At 54.1% G+C, this 15,745-nt stretch overlaps 1 protein-coding gene across 2 annotated transcripts in view; it reads right to left on the reverse strand.

The window, feature by feature from the left end:
- Positions 1-294: 294 nt before the first annotated feature.
- Positions 295-15,745, reverse strand: part of CADM3 (cell adhesion molecule 3) — a 97,655-nt gene continuing 82,204 nt past the window's right edge. Inside the window, exons 8-10 of one of the 2 annotated variants that reach the window (XM_074980850.1) lie at positions 10,074-10,196; positions 7,642-7,767; positions 295-5,014 (exon numbers count right to left, since the gene is read on the reverse strand). In XM_074980850.1, coding sequence (XP_074836951.1) covers positions 4,896-5,014; positions 7,642-7,767; positions 10,074-10,196 — 368 coding nt within the window. In that variant the 3' untranslated portion in view covers positions 295-4,895. The remainder of the gene's footprint in view (positions 5,015-7,641; positions 7,768-10,073; positions 10,197-15,745) is intronic. The other variant, XM_074980851.1, reaches the window with a different exon arrangement.

Here is a 15,745-nt window from a genome sequence, read left to right on the forward strand (position 1 = left end):
ACACGCACACTTTGATGAGCAGTAAACAGTGAACATTTACGTATTGTTACTGGCATCGGAGTTACAACCACTGAAATGAAAGACAGTTCACACCTCAGCACGGCAATTTCAGGCTCTCTACACACTCAGGCAGACATTGCTGCATTGATCACATTATTATGATTTTTCCCCTCAAGAGTAATACTGACTTTTTCAAAAATGAAAGTGTGATGGAGAACAATTGAGAGAGAACTGTCTGCCCCCCCCGCCCCCCCCCGCCGCTACCCCCTGGCTCACCTGTCCCATCCCCAAGGGCAGGGCAATACCCCACACTGATCAAGAGGGCTCTCGGACAAGGACCTTGCCCATTATACAACTTGTACACGTCAATGGAAAGAGAAGAAAAGAACTTTTAGGCTCTCTGAGGTCAGTGCTTTCAATGTCTCCTGTGTGTGTTCTTTACAAGGTTCAATGGCTTTATTAACAGTGCTTGTTACGAGGAATCACAAGCCCCAACGGGATGCAAAACCTCCAACCACAAGGGACTGTTTGAAGTTGTAACAGCGTGCTGGAGTTTTAAAAACCTTAACCTGGCTGAGCTCAGAGCTCCCACCACTGATTCACAGAACAGGTATATCTGTCACTGCCTCATGGGAGACACCCCCCACACTGGAGACATGTATATCTGGTAACTATAATACTCTTGAGACAGGATATCTCCTCTCTGGAACACACCTGAGACACAGCGTATCTCACCCCTTCTACACATTTCAGACATGGTATAGCCTACCACTCCCACAGGGTTGGGACACAGTGCATCCTGTCAGTTCCACACACCTGAGACAGGGTGTATCCCGTCACTCCCACACACTGGAGACACAGTGTATCCTATCAGTCCCACAAACTCGAAACACGGCATAATCTATCACTCCTGTTCCCCTGAGACCTGGTGTAGCCCATCTCACCTACACACTCAAAACCTGTTGCATCCCACCACTCCTGCATGTTCAAAAGCCAATGTGCACCACTCGTCCCAAACACTGAAGACACGGTGTATCCTGCCACTCCTACATGCTCAAGACATGGTGTACCCCATTACTCCCACACACTTGAGACAGTGTATCCCATCACTTCTACATGCTCAAGACACAATGCATCCCATCAGCCCTGTGCACTCATGATGTAACTATCTCATCAGGCCCTCACACAGTGCATCCCATCAATCTTATACACGTGAGACACGGCATATCCTATCACTCCCACATACGAGATACTTGATGTGTCCTGGCACTCCCAGACACATTAGACAGTCACTTACACACACCACAGACACAGTTAATTCCCTAACTCTCACTGCAGTGGTGATGTATCCTGGAGCTCCCACACAGCCAACGAGGGCTTGTGTGACTCATCGGTCTCTCAGCCACGAGAAGGCTGTATCTACTGCCTCCTACACACCTAGCACGAGGGGAAGTTTAGACTTCCCTACGAGACATGTGGGCCTTACCATTTCCTTGATGTTCCCACAGCTGGGCCTCTACTTGGGCCCATGTCTCAGGGACTTGGAAAGTGCTAGCTCTGTGTTTACAAGGCATGGAACATCTTATAACAGCCGTGCAGCGAAGGGGTGGGCCCTGCATAAACCCCCGGGCAGCAGAAGGGTATCTTCCTTTACATCTGGGGATATCTCACTTCACACACTCTTCCTGGGGAGGACACTGCCTACACATCCCCAAGGCTGCTTGGGGTATAGTGCCCATTGCTACTTTCCGGAGGCCCATCTTAACCACATGGAAACCCAAGGAGCCCAAGCCTGTTACAGCTCCAGCCAAGCCCAGGCCCAGCAGGTCCCCAGGGGAGCCTAGGGAGCTCTATCAAAGCACATAGATGTTCAGTCACATTCCAGGGGCTTTCAGCAAGGACCCTGCCTGGCTGGCTACCATAAGACAGCTCCAAGAAGGCTGGAGTGTTCGGCCTGTGCCATGTGGACCAAGTGGATGGAGGCATGGTGAGGCCTCATGGTTCTGCACCTCATGCAGAGAACAGATGTTGCAGGAGCCTGCAGCAGAGGCTGGTGGTTTGGGATCTGACAGGCCAGGAGCCAAGGCCTAGATCCTGCAGTGTGGGGTTAGTTACACAGTAATTGCGCCTGTTTCTAGCATGTCTGGCACTACCACGACCTAAGGTTTAGCTCTGCAGCTCATACCAGTTTGGAAGGCGAGCACTGAGTTGCGTGAGGGGGGCAGTATGTGGGGACCTGGCTCTCTGTGCATGGGGTGGGGCTGGCTAGTGTCTGCCCAAGAGAAGGGAACCCTTTTGGTCATTTATTGAACCCTGCATGTTGGGTGTGGAGGTTGGGATCTAGGTTGTAGTTCCCTATTCCCTGGGCTTCCATCAGCACTTGTGTCTGGTCTCAAGTTACAGAGGGGGAGGTGTAGGTTGGATATTAGGAAAAAACTTTTTCCCCAGGAGGGTGGTGACGCACTGGAATGAGTTACCTAGAGAGGAGGTGCAATCACCATCCCTGGCAGTTTTTAAGTCCCGGCTTGACAAAGCCCTGGCTGAGATGATTTAATTGGGGTTGATCCTGCTTTGAGCAAGGGGCTGGACTCGATGACCTCCTGAGCTCCGTTCCAGCCCTAGGACTCTATTACCCTGACGAGGTCCCTCTGTGACCACTTTGCATTCATACCTCTGTTGGGAGGAGCAGCAGCCACCACTTGCCCCTGGCAGGGTTCTTTCCTCCAGCCATTCCCCAGTGCAATTTGCTGGAGCCCACGGGAAGGGACAAGGTGACACAGACAGACCACCAACATGTCCTGGGGGCTCTCTGGTGGCCTGCTCACCATCTCAGGTATTCACCTGGCAGGTCCTGCGCTGCCCCTGCATATTGCAGGGGCCAAGACCCAGCCAGAAAAGCAACGAATCAGGCTCCCCCAAATCCTGAGATTGGCTGAAGAGGAGAGAGATTCAAAATCACTCAGTTGGCAAGGGGAGGGTGACTGCCTTCATATATTGCAGCCTTTCGGCCACATTCCTGTCCTGTATCCCAGGTTCTCTCCCCAGCCAGGAGGGCTGGAAGAAATTTTTTGAAAAGGAAAGCTGAGAGGCTCAAAGATTCACGTGACTCCAGGAGCTGGAGCTTTCCAAAAAACACCAAATCTCTGGAGACTCTTGATCAAATCATGGGAGTTGGCAACCGGGGGGAATCAGAGGAATTCCCAGCACGACTGCAGGAGCTGAGCCCTTTGCCCCACAGTCTGGCTGCTCTGGCTGAGCCCTATCCTGAGGGTCAGAGAAGGGGTTCTACGTGGGGAATGGCATCTGCTCTTCCAAGGTGGTGGCAGCCATAGAGGGCCGTGCAGGCTCTGGAGAAGCAGGGCCAGGGCTCTGAAGAGCCAGCAACAGGCAACAGCCCTTGGACACGGGACGCTGCTTTCAGGCACCTGCCCTGGGGAACGTGCTCCCTGACTAACGCATGGGTTCCCACCGAGAAGTCTGAGCACACACCCCAGCCACTGAGTAGACCCCGGGCAGTCTGCCACGAAGCTCATTCCCACCCCAGCCCTAGGCGGCGTTGCTAGTGACCCGTCACATGCAGCTGCTCAGCTTCTGAGCTGTAACGGTTCAGGTTCTGGGTGGCTGGTTTGTGGCAAGGAGGCTGCTCAGCTCACTGGGGCCGAGAAGAGAGATACCCCTTGGCCAAGCCACCTGCGATCAGAGCAAGCTTCTACTTCCAAATGCTCCCCGGGCCTGTGTGCTGGGCAGGTCAGCCAGTCGGAGAGCAGGAAAGGCATGACAGCAGCATGGAGGCCAGTCACCTGGCTTGCCAGGGCCTCACTCTGCCCATCACTCCCTGGCAGCAGGAAGACACACAAGGGCAGCTTCCTTGCACCGAGCACCTCAGCAGATGGGCTCTTGTCATGGCTGCAATCGGAGACTTTACAGCCTGGCTAGGAATCAGGTCCAGCCCTGCCTCACCCCTGGTTCAGGGCCAGGCATGCAAGAGCTGCCAGTCACCTGGCAGCGCTGGACTCTCTCTCCTCGGGCATCAGTGGCGACAGGAGCCCACACACGGCTCCCACCTGGCAGCTGGCTCCCCTTTGGACACATCACACAGGGCAGCTTTCCTCTCAAATTGACATTTTCAGATACAACCTCCAAGGATAAAATCAATGCAGGCCCCGTGGGCTGGGTGTGCTGGGCTCTCTGGAGAGCAGCTGGGCTGGGTGGCACCCCTGGCTCCTCACTCTCGCTGGTCATTCCCAGTCTGTGGGGCAGAGAAAGATTCCCCCATCACCCAATCTAAGGTCATTCCTGTGGGTCTGGCTCAGAGCACCATGAAGGAGCCAAGTAGAGGGGAACCCCATGGAATCTCGGTCCTTGTTCTTGGATGGGAAATGGTAGCAACAGAAAGGGATCCCCTGGCTGCCCAGACCCTTGGCAGCAGGCGGCCACCGGGAGGGCTGATTTTATCCTTGGATGTACAAGGAACCAAAATGGAAAGAAGCAACGGAAAGAGCGACATCGACCCCACCCCAACATTCCAACTGAAGGAACCCAGGCAAAGAGAATCCACAAAACCAAAGCAAAGGGGCCAAAGGAAAGAAGGAAAGTGTCACTCACTCACTGGCTTGTCTGTGTTGAGTGCGAGTGTCGGTTGCGGATATGAAGGTACAAGCAAGCGAACAGGGGTGGGGCTTTCAATGTTTTTAGTAATAACGTTCTATACAAGTTCAAGAAGAAGCATCGTGAGTCACGCCGGTCACTCTCTGGTCTCTGTCCCGCCATCCCTCTGTTCGGCCGTCCATCCAGGGCACGAGAGAAAATCTGTTGGGTTGAGTTGGGTTTGTGTTCTGGTTTCCATTTCCATCTGGGTTTGTTGGCTCCACTTCTCATCTCTCCACCCTGCGCCCCTAGATGAAATATTCCTTTTTTTCATCCCCACTGGCCTGGCCTCCCTCCGCATTGATGATGGCAGTGTCAGCATCCGGGGCGTCGTCTGATCCCTTGGCCTCGTGAGTCAGGTAGGTACCTGGGCAGAGAAACGGCTTTCATTCAACATGGAACTCGTGGTTTGGGTGGCTGCTGAGGTCACTCTGAACCACCTGGGAAGGGACCATGTGGTGCGCGGGTGATTCCAGGCAGGAGCTCACAGCTGCAGCTGGCTGGGAAATGGAATTTCCGCCCTGCTGAAAATGCTGAGGGTTCAGAAAAGATTACCCCAGGGTGTTAGCTGAGAAACAGAGCCCCTGATATTTTGCATGAGCAGAAATGGAAGCAACTCTGCTGTGGGAGAACGGGCCAGGAGGTTTGCCACTGCCTGGGACTGTCTGGAAGGCTCTTGTCAGTCTCACCTGTCCTGCAGGGGACCAGCCAGTGCTCTGAACTTCCATTCTCATACACAAAGTGCAATGTTTCAAATGGCACTGGAAAATCATTTCTGTGGGTAGCTCCCAGCCTGCTGCACTCACAGCGCCGGTGCTGGACATGATGCATCCAGGGGCAACCTGGAGCCTGGGGCAAGAGGTGAATCTGCTTGTATGATTTCTGCTCCCTCCCAGCTGCTCAGTGGACACCTTAATTCTGCCATCATCCTTCAGGCTGGAGGAACCTCACTCATTAGCCATAAGCCAGGCCAGGCATGGGACCATAATGCAGGGATCATGGCTGCCTTTGGGTCCATGCAGCACACAGGCATTACCAGCCCAGCTGCTGGAGATCTGGGAGCTACAGCCACTCACATAAGGATTGGCTGGAAATGGGTGAGGTGACAGCTGGAGCAGGACAGCATCTACCCGGTGGGCGTAAGACCATGGAGAGCAAAGAAGCCTGCATCCCACATGAACTTCAAACACCTGGTTCCTCAGTATGTAAATGATACTGACCCCAACCCCCTTACGCTGGCTGAGGGCATATGCAGGCCCAAAGGAGCCGAGGGAGTGGCCGTTTCCAACTCATACGTTATCTCTACGGCTCTCCTTGTGTCAAGCATATAACAGCCGTACTGGGTCAGACCTGTTCAGATAGCTCAGTCGCCCACCTCTGAGGGTGGAAGCTTCCGAGGAAATGAACAGTTTGGGCAGTTATCGAGGGATCCAGCCCGTCATCCAGTCCTGGCTTCAGGTAGAGGTTGAGGGACACCCAGAGTAGGAGGTTGCATCCCTGACCGGCTTGGCGTGGACCAATCCTCCACAAACTTAGCTAGCTCTTTTCTGAACCCACTTATACTTTTGGCGTTCACAACATCCCCTGGCAATGAGCTCCACAGGCTGACTGTGTTGTGTGCATGTTTGTTTTAAACCTGCTACCTACTAATTTATTTGTGTGACTTGTGTTCTTGTGTTATGCGAATGAGTAAACAACATTTCCTTCATCACTTTCTCCACATCAGTCATTATTTATAGCCTCCTAACACTTCCCTCCTAATATGAACAGTCCGTCTTTTTAATCTCTCCTCTTATGGAAGCTGTTCCAGCCCCGCCCCCCATTTTTGTTGCCTTCTTTAATTTTTCCAATTTGAGCTGAAGTGACCAGAAACACACTCAGAATTGAGGTGTAGGTGTGAGCTTAACATGGATTTATATAGTGACATTATGTTTTATTAACTAGCCTTGCCTAACAATCCGTGAGCTGTTTTGACTGTCACCGCACATGGAGTGGCTGATTTCAGAGAACTGTCCACAGGGATTCCTTGAGTGGTAACGGTCAATGTGGATCCCACCACCTCATATGGATAATTTGAATTACATTCGCACTGTAATCACTTTCTTGCCCAGTGATGAGCGCTCGTAGGACAGCTCATCCCTGAACAAATCATCTCATTAGTCTTTAAAGTGCTACATTTCTGCAGTTTTGTTTTGTTGGAGTACAGACTAACATGGTTACCTCTCTGTTACTATTTTGTTGCCCAGCTGAGTGAGTTCCTTTTGTAATTCTTCACTGGCAGTTTTTGGACTTAACTATCTTGAGCAATTTTGTATCATTTGCCAATTTCTTCCACCTCACTGTTTACCTCCTCTTCTAGCTCTGTGATGGATATAATGAACAGTGCTGGTTCCAGCTGGTGTGATATTGCTGATGCTTAAATCTGATTGTCTCTCTGCACTGTATGCAGGTACGTGCCGGGCAGACGAAAAATCAGAGGGGAGATGCCATGATTATGCACGGTGGGGGGGGCAGTAGATGGGTGGTGAGGAGGTGGACAGGTGGATGGATGGATAATACACAGCCCACGTGAAGTCTCTGCAGAGGTTCAGAAAGGGGCGGACAACTGTTTTGGTGACCAGGAATAAGGGTGAATGTGATGCAGGGATATTAGGTGGCTTAGGATCTGCCTCCCTCTCGGCCAGGCCCTGTGCTGCTCCTCTGCATGCAGCGGGGAGGAGACGCTGCAGGGCAATAGGGGATGCCTTCCCCCAGGGCTGGGTGCCTCACGCCGAGCATAACCCTGCACACCCAGGCCGTGAGAGCAGAGCACTGGTCCCCCCAAGGAGCGCAAGGCCCCAGGGGCTCTGAAAGGGAAGGGGGTGGAGAGCTTTAAACAGTGACTGATCACGAGTGGGGCAAAGGCCTCTGGCGAGAGAGACTGAGCTGCCTCCTCCCTCCCCTACGTGAGAGGCCAGCCCATGAGCAGAGCTCCAGGCAGAAACCAGACCTTACCTTTGTGCCTGATTAGGTAGTGCGCCAGGACGATGAGCAGGCTGAGCAGCAGGAAGACAATGACTGCGACCACCCCGCCAATCACAGCATGGTACGTGCCGGAAGAGGAAGACATCGGGCTGGCATCTATCCGCGTAGCAGAGCCGGGGAGACGGGAAGAGAAAGAGGGAGAGAGACGTTGACAGGCCCTGCTGAAGTCCTGTGTGGTACAGACACTCCCTCAGTGCCACAGGCGGTGCTGGGGTTTGTAACGTGTTTGCCCAGTCTGGCTCCAGGCACCTCCCCGACAGCACAGCTTTCCCACGGACCAGTCCCATGCACCAGCCGCCAGGCCCTGAAAGCTGAGACGTGCAGAGGCCAAGAGAGGAGAGAAGCTGCCAGGGGAGGTGGGGAATGTGATGGACATAGGGTCCAGAGCACCCCTGAAAGCTAGTAACACCCAGCATTGTCCAATGTCAGGCAGGGAGTGAGGGACATTCCAACAGCTCTGCCCATATCCCTTCCTCCTGTCCTGCTGAGCCCTGGCTACCCCAGCTGGGAGCTCCTGCATGGCTCTGTGATGCCCTCCCAGCCCCAATCCCCAGCCCTGGCACTGTCTGTGCTCTGGGGCTCCATCCCCTTTGCCACCATGGTCCCTGCTCTGCCAGTCTCTTAGTCATGAAGCCTCCGAAACAGCAGCCTGGAGGACTGGTTCCTTGGGCTGCTGGGAGCCTCGACTGGGCACGCTGCCGGGGCAGGCAGGTGACTGTACACGTCTGAATGGAAGCAGCCACCTGAAGATGTGTAACCGCAGCCCAAGGTTACACACCTGTCACACGAGGGCAGAGCAGGGGATGGTCTCTCTCTCTCCAGGACCATATCAAATTCATGGCCATGCAAAGGGCTCCATGGGTTGTGAAATCCCATCTCCCCACAGGAAGCTGACAGCCGTAGGGGAGACCAGATTTCATCGGCCATGGCACATTTTTCACGGCTACATATTTGGCCTAGACAAGGAACCCTCCCACGGCTGAGTGCCCGGAGAGGGGCCGCTGCTGGCTGAGAGCTCACACAGGTGGCAGCAGCCCGGAAATAAGGGTGGCTTGATATGGGATGGCGCCGCTGCTTCAGGCTTTCAGAGCTGGGTGACCAGCCAGAGCGGCCCCGCTTTGAAGGCAGACGTGCTCATGGGTGACAATACCGAGACACTCATGCAACAGCCCTTTGACCCCCCCCGCAGCCTCCGTAATCTCTTTTTGAGCTGGTACCTCCATGGTTACACCACCATGAAACACACAGCTTTCAAAAGTCTATGGACTGTGCAACACGTGGCCATACCAGGCCCAGGGAGCAGACTGCTGTGAATCTGTGATGGTGTCTCATACCTGCACTTTGGGAGAGAAATGTTTCTCCCAGCTGAGCTGGGGGGATGGTGCCTTGTGTCCATGCTGGCGGGTTGGGGGCAATGTTTTGTACCCGTGGGTTTGTTCTTGAGGTAGGAACGCAGGGTTGTGCCCCTGCAGCTGGGGTGAGGCCAACGTCAGGTGTCTGCTCAGAGGGGGAAGGCAGTGGGAGGCATCTGTGTCTGTCAGGGGGACAGGGTTTGCCCCCTGTCTGCAAGCAGGGGCAATTTTCCAGTCAGTTTTAGTTGCTTCCTCCTAAAAGCATTAGCTCAGCAACTGGAAGGCCCAAGGAAGGATTACAAAAAAAGTGCTCCAAGAGGGAAGCGGGGCAGCTGAAAGAGTGAAGGAGAGTAAGCGAGGCTGGCAGAGGAGTCAGTAGGGTACGAAGCCACCCAGCCCCTTAACACACAAACGAGAAGCATTCACAATGGAAGGGCAATGCTTCAGCGAGACAATGCAAGACAAATGTGTTAACCTACAGAACTCCCTGCACAAGGCAGCACCGAAGCAAGCCACTAAGTACAGTTAGCACACAGATTAGACATATTGATGCACAGCGGCAGTGCGCTCACTGGGATACACGTGTTAAGGGCTCATGCGTTAGAGGAGAGAGGGTGGTTCCCCAACTCGCACCAGAAAGGGCCTAAGGGGTGTTCTGCAACCTCTGACAACAGTTCTTGCAGAAACAGCACGCAGAGATGTGTATTTGCATGGGAAGAATCACTACATGGCTAGAAGGGCCAACAGGACCTCACCCTGCATGGATCTCTGGCCTTTTCTGCTACCACAATCCTGCTTGCCAGTCGGGGACCTTATACCCCACTGGGTTCTGGCTTTGCAGTGTGAACTGGCGAGGCAGCTGTAGAACCTGGGTATTCCAGCGAGAAGGCCCTGATGGTGCCAGCCCATGGCTGACAATAATCCCTCCACTGCAGCCACAGCTGTGGTCGCTCTGGGGTTGGCAGCCATTCTCCTACTATGTCCTGAAGGCTACCCACGGGGCATGGGAGCAGAGAATCCATAGAGAAAGAGAAAAGGAGCATACGGTACCTTGGACAGCAACTGGAGTGAAGGATGAAGCAGTAGCCATGGTAACATGAGTGGTGGACTGGGAAGGGCCTGGCGAAGGGGCTGGAGTGAAGTGAACATGTGGGGTGGGGAGCTGGGAAAAATCTGGGGAGGACAACAACAAACAAGGGAGACAAATCAACCCAGGGAGATGACAACGATGACGTGAGAGATTCCTCAATGGATGTGATCTTGGGCGGCTGCCAACACCCTGGGAATGCACAGATCCCTGCGATCAGCTCTGCTGGGGAGCTCCCATCCCTGTGTCCCTTCCATCCCTCACTGCTCAGGGCTTTTCCCCTTCCCCCCTCCCTGCCCAGGGCCTTTTGCCCTTCCCTGTGCTGTTCCATTTGCTCTCACTACCCCCAGCCAGCTCTGGCTATGACCCTTGGAAACTCAAGCTCTACAACATGGGCTCATGGCCACTGTAGTGTCTGTGCTCAGACTCATACACCCTCCACATGCCCTTTCCTGCCTCCGTCCATCCTTCAGGCAGTCTAGCCCAGTGAGCACCTCCTCAGAACCCTTGGGTGTAACGAGTTCTGATAGGTCTCAGCTTGCATCTGTGATAAGTTCCTGCCTAGCAGACCCGAATAGCCTTTCCCAGGCCTCTCACTGCCTTTCCCAGGCAGGCCCCTGCCCAGCTCGCAGCTTAACGCAAGAGTGTCCCCTCAGGTTTGGGGCTCAGGAGGTGCATGGGCGCTGTGCCTGGCTGTGCTGTGGTGTTGTGCCAATGGGGCCTACACCTAAATCCAAACTGTGAACGGGCTGTAAAAGCTCATAAGTCGTTAAAATGCCTTATTATTATGACACACAGAGGGGGAAAGGTCTGAGGGGGCAGCAGAGCTGAATTAATCCAAACACAAAGGCCAAGCTGGCATAATTCAAGGACACAGAAACTGGAGATGTAGATCATGAAGTTAATGAGCCCAACATCATATGTCAGAAATGAAACCTAATTGGGACAAAACACAATGAGGGGTGGAGCTATTCTGTCCATCATTCCCTGAAGGGATCGTTAAGAATGAGATTGGGTGGAGAAGGAAAGAAGAAAATGGGCAGACAGGAAGGACAGAGGCTCCTAGAGTGAGATTCAGCACCATGGCCGCCTCCTTCAGAGCATCCTGGGACTCTGGGCCAGATCCTGATCCTGAGAAGTGCCCTAAGCACACTTACAGACTAATGGCTATATCGGAGCGCAAGCTTTCATGGGCAAAGACCCATTTCATCAGCTGCATCTGCATTTGACAAAGTGGGTCTGTGCCCACAAAAGTTGATGCTCCAGAATATCTATTAGTCTATAAGGTGCCACAGGACTTCGCGTTGTTTTTGCAGACACAGACTAACAGGGCTGCCCTTCTCATACTGAGCAGACGGGGACAGCCAGAGGGTCTCACAGGACACGGCCATCCACTGGCTCCAGCTGAATCACACACACCACCTTGGACAACTTACACCACTCTTGGACACCACTGAAGCCAGCAGTTCTCAACCTTTCTGGGCACTGGACCCACTTATAAACGTTTATGGCTGGTTACAACACAGTAAATAGGCTGGGGGTGGAGGCCGTGGTAGGATTACCATACGTCCAGGGTTTCCCAGACATGACTTCTTTTTATGGGCCTCTGACCTCTTCCTTGGCACATTTTTGAAGTATGAACAAATAGCCACGATCTTTCCTTGCTTGTCCCTTCTGGAGGGCAGTAGCTGCCGGCAGGGTGCCCACCTCCGCAGGCTGTGCCTCTGCTCAGCAGCAGGCCAGAAGTAAGGCTGGTATTGGATGGTTCTGCTATAGAAACACTACCCCTCTTTTACTCTGCCTTCTTCTGGCAGTGCCATCTCTCTGGGCTCTGCAATCTCTGGGGTTGCAGCACTGCTCAAGTTTGGCCCTGCCCCTCCCCAAATTGGACCAAATCTGCATGAGTGGAGCTGTGAGCTGGTCATGGGGTTGCAGTGAGGCTCACTGAAATTTGGCCTCCGTGGACTCCCATCATATTGGCTGGGCCATACCTGAGTGGCACCGAGAACCAGAGGTTGTAACAGCTGGAGCAGGGAGGAGAGGCCAGCCTGGGATCCACAGGAGCTGGTGACCCCCTTTTGGATCTCCAGCCACAGGCTGAGAAATCTGGGTCAAAGAGACTGAGACAACGTGTGGGGTGCCACAGGACTTCTCGTTGTTTTTGCAGATAGACTAACAGGCCTGCCCCTCTGATACGGAGCACACTGGGACAGCTGGAGGCTCCCAGGTGACATGGCCGTCCACTGGCTCCAGCTGAATCCCAAACATCACCTGGGAGGACTGACACCACTATCTTTCACACCAGCAAAGCCAATGGCTCTCAGTCTTTCTAGGCTCTGGACCCACTGGCAAAGGGGATTCATTCTGAAAACGCTGCCCTGCTGAAGGGGAAGGGACCAAGGGAGGCTGTTACAATGAAAGCCTGATTTCATATTCTACAGGGCAAACGGTTTATTTCTGCACTGTAATAGATGGCTACACGGATGGTTAGTGGCTTGTTTGCTCTCGGACTAAGCAGGTTGAGGTCTCTGGATACCAATCCCGGGACCTTGTTTAACACTGTTAGCGTCAGGCAGTGACTCAGTGATATTAACACCTTTAGCTCCTCTAATCTGTCCTAATTAATACACCAGCGAGCAAGACTCCGAGCAGTGCAAGGCTTTGGCAAATAAGTATGTGCGATCAGAGTGTGGGGGCCCAAAGAGGAGGACCGGAAAGGGCAAAACCAGAGTCTATTCTGGAGCTGGGCTGCCGATGGTGTGTGCGTCCCCCAGGGAGCTCCTCCTCCCTTAAAAACCACCCAGGCATGTGAGCAGCTGATACGTTAGCCACGTGGGGGTCCCCTGGCACAGACTCCACTCCTGCTTCCACCTATGCTTTGTGAAACGTGCGTCCATTTCTGTCTAGTTCTCTGCTGCTAAGCAGCTCATGCAGTCCCTTACCTGGCGAACAGCGGATGCCCCGTATGAAGGGGACTCGCTGTGGTGCAAAGGGGGCAGCTGGGTCTCAATGAGATTTCAAGACCCTGCAATCTGCACTTCGATAGCAAAGAGGGAAGAGGTTGTTCTGCTCAGACATGGAGAAGATGAGACTCAAAACAGGGACAAGCACCAGAACCTGGTGAATTCAAACCCTTGGGAGTGCTGCTGCTGCTGCTGCTGCTGGTGTGTGTGTGGGTCTGGGTGGGTGGTGATGGGGGGTTACCTTTACAGATCTCTGCTGGGAGCTGATTCAGCCAGGCCAGCACGAGTCCAAGTTCCTAGGACTTGAATGACCTGGAACCCAGAGAATCCATTTAGAGAAGAAGCCACCCTAGTTCTATTGACTGAGACAGAACAAAAGGGAGGCCTGGAACCAGTAAGTGCAGCCTGCTGGAACCCAACCGAAGGGGCTTGCCCCATGCAGCAAGGCATGGGCATTCAGTGCAGAAACTGCTAGGGGAAGCCAGAAACCTAGCAAGCCCAGTCCAGTGGCAGAGCACATTGCAGGGCATAGAGGGTGGTGATAACTGAGGAGATCTCAGATGTCAAATCCTTGGGGAAAGAACAAGATGGGGCCAGTGGGGTTCCCAAGTGGAGAAGTCACTTGCTTTGGAAATGGAGGAAGTGCAAAAGTGCGTGGCTCATTCACCCAAAGCTACCAGAATGCAAGAAGGCTCCTCAGGAGAAGAGATGGGGAAGGTGCTAAGTCTGACAAGGAGGAGCTTTTGCCAACCAAAGTCACGGGAGAAGATGAAGAGAAGAAGGGCGGAAGTGAGGGACGCAGTCCGTGCGAAAGAGAAGGGACTTTGACCCCCTGCCAGAAACTCCCATACCAAGCAAAACACGGACTCGGAAGGAAGACAAACGAGGGGAGGAAGCTTCTGATCGGAACCCGGCAGGAGAATCCATGAACAATGTGAAGGTGGGCACATGGGGACGGCGCAGCAAGAAAAAGTCCTGGGGAGTTTGGGGCCTGATCTGGAAAAGGACAAATGTGGTGTTGGTTTTTTTGGAAAAGAACAGAGTAATCCTGGATTACCGTCAGCTCATGCTGCCTCCTGCAGAACGACGGCCCGTTGGGGAGTGCTGGATACAGCAAGGCAACGAGCAACAAGCAGCACAGGGAGCTGACAGAGGAGACAAAGCTGAGTTTGCTTTTGGGCTGAAGGCAGCAGAACTGGAGATGGAAACTCTGCTCACAGCTTTCATTTGGATAGACTCAGGAGTCGCTGGGGCCTGGCGGAAGAACTGCCAAAATAACCCAGCCAAGTCAGAAGAACTGCCCGTGGGGGAGACCTGTGCTGGGGTGCAGGAATGGACGGGGGAGGGGGACAGGTCTAAAAAGCAGATTTCTCGATGTGCTCCATCAGCACAGAAAATTGGGACCACACTTCTGAAGAGCTAAGCATGCTGCGCGCCTGTTGGGTGCTCAGCTGCTACGGATCCAGCCTCGGGTGTCCCAGTGCGACATTTCAAACACGCGTCCCTGCAGCCCCTGAAAGCCAGGCCCTGCTGTGAAATTCACCAGCAACCCTGGCTGGGAGTAGCTGCACGCACCGGTGGGAATCCGAACCCCGAACAGCGTCTGGCTCTGTTTCATGTGCAGAGCACGTTGGGTCATCGCACAGAGGCAGGGAAGAGCAGCAGCAGCGTCTGGGATATGCAGCACGCACACAGGAAGAAAACCCAAGTCAGCCAGCAGGGTGGACCTGAGCTGCTAATACACTAGAGCAGGGGAAGCACAAGCTAGAGGCTTTTGGGATGGAAGCTGTGCTGGGACTGTTCAGCTCAAAGAACTGACTGGGGACCGGGGAAAATGACAATGGGCTGGAGTTTCCCCAGTGCTCAGCAGCCCCTTGTTCTTCACGAGGCTGGGGGCGGAGCCTCCTTTGTTCTCAGCTGCAGCTGTGAGGAGTCAGGCTCCTTTGAACATCTGGCCATGAACTGGCCAAATCCAGCCAGTTTGGCCAGGGCCATGTGGTCTGGGAGGGGCAGGGCACGGCGGAGCTCACCTGTAAACATGTGCAGGGTGTGTGCAGGGAGAAGGGGGGGGCAGACTCCGTTCAGTACCCCACAGGGTGCAGATGGAGCAGTGGGCTACCAGCCCGGAGGGGGAAAGCAACAGGATGCCCCCGTGAGAATGTGCTGCTGGGTCTGGCTAGGGGATGGGTGGGAGCCCCATCACCTGGGACTGGACAAAGGTCTCCAAACATTCTGGGGGGCCCAACCTGTCCAGATCTAGAAGGGAACAGCTCTCAGTCCCTGATGTTCAGGGCCAGCATTTCCTCTGCACTCCTGGCTGGTGCTGGTGCTGTGCCCAAGCTCTTGCTCACCCCTGGCCTGCAGGCTGCTGTCTTCCCATATTGCCCTCCACAGACAGATCACTGAGCAGCCCAGCCCCCTCTCTGCCCCAGCTCCACAGATAATGGCTGAACACAGGCCAGGCTGCATGAGCCCTCCCAGCACCCCACAGGCTGCACTCTCCACCTGCACATGGACTCCCCCGCCAAGGAACACCCATCAGCTCCTGCAGAGCTCTGGGGAGGGAGCCTGCTCCCCAAGGGGGCTGGGGAGCCAGCGGGAAGGGAAGGGAGCAAATGAAGAGGAGGGAAGGAGCGAGGGGTGACACAGGCACATGGTGAGGAGTGGCCAGG

The sequence above is a fragment of the Carettochelys insculpta genome, chromosome 30 (assembly GCF_033958435.1).
Source record: "Carettochelys insculpta isolate YL-2023 chromosome 30, ASM3395843v1, whole genome shotgun sequence".
In the NCBI taxonomy this organism is placed as follows: Eukaryota; Metazoa; Chordata; order Testudines; family Carettochelyidae; genus Carettochelys; species Carettochelys insculpta.